The 8,752-nt window shown below is 43.0% G+C and overlaps 1 protein-coding gene across 1 annotated transcript; it reads left to right on the top strand.

The window, feature by feature from the left end:
- Nucleotides 1-2,675: 2,675 nt before the first annotated feature.
- On the top strand, nt 2,676-3,586 carry TAS2R4 (taste 2 receptor member 4). The gene is given in 2 exon segments (XM_037049289.1): nt 2,676-3,153; nt 3,156-3,586. Coding segments are annotated over 2 exon segments (909 nt in total).
- Nucleotides 3,587-8,752: the final 5,166 nt, after the last annotated feature.

The raw sequence follows: 8,752 nt of genomic DNA, 5'->3' as shown, positions 1-8,752 counted from the left end.
CCTGCTGGCTACTCTCAGCCCATCATGGGGCCCCGTGGGGTATGAAGGCAGATTTATCCCCCCGAGACATGAGGCTCTTCCAAGAGGCAATTTCGGTCCATGGACTTTGCATGAGCTTGGTGGGATATTCTGGGGGAATTTGCTGTAGCCTGGGACTCTCCTTACTAAATTCTTCCTTCCCCCTCCCTTTGTTACAGGTATTGCACCCACTTTACTGTCTGAATACTCTGTCCACTTCCTCTTCCTCCCTACCACCTGCAGTCTTTTGAAAGCCTAATACCATTTCAGCCTGTGCTTCCTGTCACTAAACGGCATTTTCTTTAGGTGCACTAGAATTCTAGAAATTGTCCCACACTCTTTCTTCTCCTTCAGATTCAATATTTATCTTCCGTGTCTATTTGGCCACTAGATCCATTTGGTTGTACTTTGTGAACGTTTCTCCCAAGTGTCCCCCAGTCTCAATTTCTACTCTTCAACCCATCAGAGGGACTGCAACAGGATTCTAACTAATTTCGTACTTCCAGTTCCATCCCTTTCCAGCAAAACCTTTCTATGTTACTTGGATTATGTTCTTCACACAGGGAAAAGGCATCATAATACTCCTCTCATAAAGTCCTGCCATGCTCTTTATTGCTTTGGATAAAGCCCAAACTTCCTAGCTTGGAACATAAAGCCATTCCTCATTTGGCCCTTTTTTTTCCTGTCTGGATTCATCTTCTCATTTCTTACTTTTCAAAAAGAACCTTGAAGTACTTCATCAAGTTAAGCTAAGTCGCTCTTTTGCTTTGACTCTTTGCCCTTAAGGTCTCCCTGCAGGGAAGGGTAGGAGCTCCCCTAAAACAAAAACTGCCTGTACCAAAGGAGCCACTGTTTTTAGGGGTGATTCTGTAGACATAGCTTCTGCGGTTGAGCTAAAGGACAAACACATGGGAAGAGTCACCACTTCCAGGGAGGTCAGAGGCAGGGGTCTTCGTGAGATATTTACATTTAGCTGAAGGTCAAATGCTCATGCAGAGGAAGAAAGGGTTTGAACACCGTTCCTATGTTGACTCTTTCAGAAATGACTTCTGGCAGAACCAGCCTACTCAACTGACCATGCTAACGACATGATCATATCATCACTAGTCTCCCTGGCCACCGAGAACCCAGAACCTGGTGTGTCACACTCGGAAAGCAGTCGGTCACTGTCCATAGTGGGTCCTTCCCTTTGGGGAACATTTAATTTAATATCTTACTGTGTATTATTCATTTTATTTAAGTGTGGTATTTATAATATTTCAACTTCATTACTTTACAGCAGTGGTCTATTTTACAGATAATTAAGTGGAAATATGTGCTCTGTGACATGCGTACTCTTCCCTTTAATCAGTGCCTTGCTGCTGCTCCCTCCGTGTAACTCATCTGGGCCTGCCCCTGTCAGTGCCCATTAGTTTTGTACCAAGAGCTCTTTGTCCAAAGACCAGCTGGGCTCCAGTCCAAGGAGTTCTCCAAGGCCTGTCTTCCAGTCATCCGGGTGAAAGGGCCTCATGAATTTATTGCCTCTTCTGGACCGAGTAACCTTCATATTTTACCTCCTTCTTTTTGCCTCTTCCTCTTTGGGTTTGGAAACAGGACTTTGGATGCTTTATGAGGCTGGTTTGGTGACCTAGACTGTTTCATGCAGGGTCCTGCTGCGGTCTCACCTGACTGCCAGACTCTTGCGTTCACTCAGAGTTTTCAATAGCATCATTTGCTCGAAATAGGGTACCCTTTCCTCCCTGAGCAATTACAGAGAAATCAGGCAATGAGACACCTGTGTATTTGGCCCAGAAAACTATAACTAAAGTGTTACTGTGCATCTGGTACCAGAGTACTTTGATTGGCAGTTAAGTGCCTACGATGGAATAGACACATGTGAGCTAAGCATAAGCCCAGATCTATATAAAGGAAACACGAAATGGCTGGCAGTTCTTTTCCAAGAGGAAGCGGATTACAGCAAATGAGTATGACCCTAATCCCTATATGTGACTGGGTAGGGAACACAGAGTGAGAATCATCCTGAGAGGATGGAATTAATTGAAAAAGGCTTTCTCAAGGATGTGTCAGGTCCTTGAACTTGACCTGTTAGACAACTGTCAATCACTGTAGGTGCTAAGGGATGAAAGAGGAATATTGGCACAGCCAGAATGACTGCTGTGACAAGAGCGGATCAGAGGGGAGAGAGCAGGTGGATTCAGGCACTCATGGGTGTGTGGATGGGGGTGGATGGGATGAAAAGAGGCATATTCTGGGGTTGCTGTGAAGAAAAGCTGCCTTCACTGTGATACAGTGACTGAAACAGTGCTGGATGGGAACTCTGTCACTTGGGTTTGATGTCCTTGGAGCTTGCCGATACTGCCCCCTCAGCTGTCCTTCTGTTGGAGGAGTGGACTCCCAGGTTCACCCAGGCTGTTTGAATTAGGCATTTCTAAGGCAAACAGGACGCCAGTGAAGAGGGAGTAATGTGATCCTCGGAAGATTTGCATCTCAGTAAAAGCAGTGGGCTCTTAGACCACGAATGGCTCATTTGCCACACTGGGGAAAATGAAAAAAGAAAATGTTCCTTCCGGCTGGATATGGTGCCTCCTTGTACATTTCAGTATTTCTCCTGTTCCCAACATCAGCACCACATCCGCTGAGCCCTTTAAGGAGAGAAGATGCCGGAAATACTCTTTGCCGTTATTGTCTCAGCAACTTTGAATTTTGTAGGGCTCATTGTGAATCTGTTTATTGCAGTTGTCAATTGCCAGACTTGGGTCAAAAGTCACCGAATCTCTCCTGATAAGATCATGTTCAGCTTGGCCATCACCAGATGTCTTACGCTGGCACTGTCTCTCCTGGCCATCACCCACCACTTCATCTTCCCACGTGTCAGAAGGTTAGTCAGCCTGTTTGCTGTCCTGCTGTGTTGGGTGTTTTTGGACTCCAGCAGTCTCTGGTTTGTAACCCTGCTCCATGTCCTGTACTGTGTGAAGATTACTAACTCACAGCACTCAGTTTTTCTCCTGCTGAAGCAAAATCTCTCCTCCAAGACCCTGAGGCTGCTGCTGGTCTGTGTGCTGATTTCCGCCTTCACCACCCTTCTATATGCTGCGCTCAGGCAGACACTACGGTTTCCTGAATTCGTGCCGGGGAGGAAGGCACGGAATTCAGTGGCAATGAGTACATCTTGTCTTTGGTGATCTCTTTGTTGTTGAGCTCATTTCTTCAGTTCATCATGAATGTGACTTCTGCTTCCTTGTTAATAAACTCTTTGAAGAGACACATACAGGCGATGCAGAGAAAGGCCAGTGGCCTTTGGAATCCCCAGGCTGAAGCTCACGTGGGTGCCATGAAGCTGATGGCCTCTTCCCTCCTCCTGGACATCCCTTACTTCCTGGCTGCCCTCTTCTTCCATCTCCCATCTTCTATGGGGATGGATCTGGGAACCAGATCCGTGTGTGTGGTTCTGTCTGCTGTTAACCACCCAGGACATTCTGTTCTCATTGTTGCCACACATCCTAAACAGAAAACAAAAGCGAAGAAGATTCTATGTTTCAATAAATGGTGGACTATCAGTAGGGAATAGTGGCTACAGTCACTTCATAGTTCGGGAGCAAGGTTGTTCTCTGTTAGCAGTTTTTCCGTCAGTCTGAGGGCTTCATTTCTGTAATTGCTGATATGATCTTAGGCTGTGTAGAAGTCAGAGCAGCAATTACATCTGCCTGTAGTTCAGTTAATGCTTCAAAGTTTTGCTAATATTTTAAAATTAGGCACTTTCTATTAGGAATTTATTTGGGGTATTTTTTTTATGAGCTACTGAAATATAATGGAAAGTTCCTCCAAATTAACCAATACATTGTAGTTCACATATATAGTGTTAAGCTCTGACAGTTGCTTATCTATTTTTTGTACTTCAAATTCTTAAGCTCTTTTCTTCTTTTTTTAAAATTGAGGTGTCATTGGTTATTACCATTATGTAAGTTCCTGGTGTACAATATTGTAATCCGCTGACTGATACACTGCAGTGTGCTCAGCACCAAATGACTCGGTCTCATCTGGGAGCAAATAATTGACCCGCTTTATCCATTTCACCCTTCCACAAACCCCTTCCCTCTGGTAACCACCATCTGTTGTCTGTACCCATGGCTTTGTTGTGTTTTGTTTGTTCATTTGTTTCTTTTTTGTTTTATATTCCACGTACCAATGAAATCATACAGTTTTCATACTTTTCCATCTGACATATTTCACTTAGCACAATACCCTCAAGGTCCATCCATATTGTTGCAAATGGCAATATTTCATCCTTTTGATGGCTGAGTAGTATTCCATTGTATATATGTACCACATCTTCATTATACATTCATTTGTCGATGGATACTTCATTGTTTCCGTGTCTTGGAAAACAGTATGGAGATACTTAAAAGAAATAAGAGTAGAACTACCAAATAATCCCCCAATCCCTTTTGTGGGTATTTATCTGAAGAATATGAAAACAAAAATTTGAAAACATATATGCATCACTGTATTCATTGTAGCATTATTTACAGTAGCTAAGACATGGAGACAACCTGCCTTAAGCTTGGATTGCAAGGCATTCACTCCAGTGAATAACCACATTGCTAGTCACACAACTCGATCAAGAGCAAGGCCACCTCCCTCATTGAGGCTCCTTAGTTTTAGAGATCTTGGTTGGATTTAGTAATGATCATTGGGGCCACATTTTTTCTTTTTCTGCACTTTAAATTCCCGCTCCTGTGTTTTAAATTCACCAATAAAGAGTGAGCCCTCAGAAACCCTCCGCCCCCGCCCCTCAACCTCAGTAAAAGCAGACCCCTAGTTTCTCCTTTCTCTGTCGCTCTCCCGCTCATTCTCTACTTATGACCTCACTGTGTGACTCCAAGTGTCCCGTGTGACTTCCAGGTTCTGTAAGTAATAAACCTTGATCATTGCATAGTTTTCTGCTGGTTTTTCCTAAAGGGTGTCTTGCAGTCACAATAAGAACTCAGCTGCCTGTCCAGCCACAATATTGGTTGTCGATAGGCTGAGACAAGCACACAATATTTTAGTTAAATTTTTGAGGTTTAGCTGAGGTGTCCTGTGTCAGGACTCAGCACTGGGAGTCACTGGATTGGCTTAAAGCATCACTAGAGAGTGCAAGGTGGAAAAGACAAAAGGGAACTTTCAGAGAGAGAGTGGAGCAAAGAAAAAAGTGAAAGAAAATAGGTGTACATTATGGCTGATGCACATAAAAATTGTCCTCAACTTGCTGGTGATAGTAACTGAGCTATGGATATATGAATACATATACACACACACTTACATACATACACATATATATATACACACACACATTCATACACATACACATGTATACATACATCCCACATCCTCTTTATCCATCCATTGATGGACACTTCGGTTGTTTCCATGTCTTGGAAAACAGTATGGAGGCTGATTTTTCTAGTTTTTTTCTAGAAAGAAGGGAAGGATCAGAGTTGCTAGGTGGGGGGAAGTGATTAGTATTAAAGAAGCCCAATTAGTTCCAAGCATCTTAAAATCCAGGTAGCTAGCCCAAGGTCAAGGTCCAAAGCAAATTCCAGAGTATCCTTCTAGTTACTTGATGGGTTGCTGACCAGTTCATGACTCTCTTAATTAAAGCCCACTGGATCTTCACATTTAGAAAAAGCAAGCTCCAAATAGTGGCATTAACACAGCCCGAGGGCAGCTTTACTCAAGATCGCGCCTCAGCGTGTGGCCGTGGAATCCAGAGGGAGCCACGTAGAGCCGTGGGGCTGGTGGTGGGAGTGGCTGACTCTTGGTGGGTTCACATCATCCTGTTGTGCAGTCACGCATTGAGTCAATGGGCGCTGCACAGTCCCTGGGAGAACCGGGGGTTTCTTTTTCTTCGTTGGAAGGGCAGCCCCACGGCTCCAGGGGAACAGGAGCGTGAAGATGGAATATGGGTAAGTTTGGGGATGGGGATTGGGGAGTAATAATTTATACAGGTTTTTGGTGTGTATAAAACACATAATATTTTTAGACCTGAAATTAAATAGTCTTCTTAAAATAACCTTCTCTTTATGAACAAGAAGAGAGAAACCTGCACATTTTACAAATTATCTGAATTTTTTTTAATGTGGCCTCTCCAATCTTGACTGCAATATTTAGCAAGGATTATCCAAACCAATACTTTATACTAGAAAACTTGGAGGTACTCCTAATTTTAGAATCTTAGCATTAGGAGATAAAGGATTACTCCGAGTGATGAGCTGCCCGTTATGACATGAGAACTCTACGTGAGTAGCAGAAACCTCGTGGTTCCCTGAGATCTGTAATCTTCCCCTCTCTGCTGTAGTAATGGGTTTCCAGCTACCCAGAATTTTGGCAGCCAATTGCGTTGTACAGCTTTCTTTCATAAGTGGGTGTTGCCAGGTGATCCAGATCTGCCAACAGACTATGAGCATACGTGATGTATAATTTCTAGGGGACGACCCCGTAGGGGTATTGTCCTTCCTTCCCCTTTTGCCTTTTCTTCTTCCTGTGTGCTGGATGGTAATGATTAGACATCTTGGACCATGCAGGTGAGGTGACCACCTGGGATTTGGGGAACAATTATCCATCCTAGAATTGGTGACACAGGTCCTGGCACTGTGGAGCTGTCACAGCAGCTCTGGACTCCTGACTTCTAATTTGCAGGAGTGGTCATGAGAGATAGACATCTCCATTCTTTCGGTCCCTGTCTCTCATTTGCCTTACACATAAATTATGCTGTACCATAATTACATACGGCAACATAGATCTTCATGATGAAGCAGTTCGTAGTTATTTATTGTCCTATAGTCAAAGAACATTTTCATATAACTTGTAAGAATCNAGCATACGTGATGTATAATTTCTAGGGGACGACCCCGTAGGGGTATGTCCTTCCTTCCCCTTTTGCCTTTTCTTCTTCCTGTGTGCTGGATGGTAATGATTAGACATCTTGGACCATGCAGGTGAGGTGACCACCTGGGATTTGGGGAACAATTATCCATCCTAGAATTGGTGACACAGGTCCTGGCACTGTGGAGATGTCACAGCAGCTCTGGACTCCTGACTTCTTATTTGCAGGAGTGGTCATGAGAGATGGACATCTCCATTCTTTCGGTCCTTGTCTCTCGCTTGCCTTACACATAAATTATGCTGTACCATAATTACATACGGCAACATAGATCTTCATGATGAAGCAGTTCGTAGTTATTTATTGTCCTATAGTCAAAGAATATTTTCATATAACTTGTAAGAATACTTGTGATAAGAAAAATTAAGATAAAAACAGGTACATGCCAGATGATACCAATATTTTTAAAAAATATGTATATCCAAAGAAAATTGCAAATAGCAAGTTATCTTCAAGTAGAAAGTTTTGAGTAATGTTTTTTACATTTTCTCAATTTTCTGTGATGAACATATATTTCTTCTATAATCAGAAAAATCATACACTTTAAAATGTGCATGGTATATAAATATCTACTTGTCTTTTCCTCTGTCTATAGGTCTACCTATAGGTCTATTTAAAGGGCATGTCGGGTGTTCTGATCTAACTCCCAGTCCCTCCTGTGTGGGAGAGGCCAAGTGAGTAACCTTTCTTTCCAATAGCCCGGACTCTTTGTCTTGTATAGGCAACATGCTGCTGTTTCAGTTTTTGATCATCCTACACTGATTTTTTCCCCCCATCGGGGCTGGATGTGCTGTTTTTCCATTAGGACCTGTATTAGCACTGTTTTTGCTATTTGAAGGAAGTCTTGAGTCTTTGTTTCTGTTTTGGAATTTTAAAAATTATTTTACTGTTGTTCAAGTACAGTTGTCTACCTTTTCCCCCATCACTCTTCCCTGCAACCCAGCCATCCCAACCTCCCTGTCCTGATTCCAGCCTGCCTGTGGTTGTGTCCATGCATTTTCCTGAAAACCCTTCTCCCCTTCCCCCCATTATCCCCTCCCATCTTCCCTCTGGTTGCTGTCAGAGTGTTCTTACTTTCAATGTCTCTGGTTATATTTTGCTTGCTTGTTTGTTTTGTTGATTAGGCTCCAGTTAAAGGTGAGATGATAGGGTAATTGTCTTTCACCACCTGGCTTATTTCACTTAGCATAATGCTTTCTAGTTCCATCCATGCTGTCACAGAAGGAAGGAGCTCCTTTCTTTCTGCTGCATAGTATTCCATTGTGTAAATGCACCATACTTTTTTGACCCATTGAGTGTTTAGGCACTGGCCCCAAGTTCTCCTTGGGCACAATTTTAGTGATACTGTGGGTGTGGGTTTGGAGTTTTGCTGGTTCCAGTGTGCTCTGCCATTAAATACTTACTCACCAGGAACTTTAAAAAAATTGAAGTTTGTTTCTTCAACATATGATAACTTGTAGGCTTAGTAATGCTATAATCGCTGCCTGTTCAGGCAGGGAGGGGATGTTTAGAACTCTCTAATAAGATGAGTCACGTTTGGAAATAAAGGGGGGTGCCAGGTCAGTGTCTATATGACATCATGAGACCCCACAGGAGCTCTGACTCTGGGGCATTGCCATTAACTCTTAATTGCTGCTAGTACAGTGTTGTCTTAGCTATATTTTCCCATGCTATTTTATTGTTGTTTTGTTTTTACAACTTCTTTGACAGCATAGGTATTATTATACCCATTATGCAGGTGAGAAAATCGAGACACAGATGGGATAACTAAAGGGCTTATTATAGTAAGTATAGGAAGGAGTAGACCCAAGG

This window comes from Sturnira hondurensis, unplaced genomic scaffold (genome assembly GCF_014824575.4).
Source record: "Sturnira hondurensis isolate 20B ecotype Veracruz unplaced genomic scaffold, ASM1482457v3 Scaffold0006437, whole genome shotgun sequence".
Lineage (NCBI taxonomy): Eukaryota > Metazoa > Chordata > Mammalia > Chiroptera > Phyllostomidae > Sturnira > Sturnira hondurensis.
The sequence above is the reverse complement of the archived record's forward strand: the minus strand, read 5'-3'. Positions and strand labels throughout refer to the sequence as shown.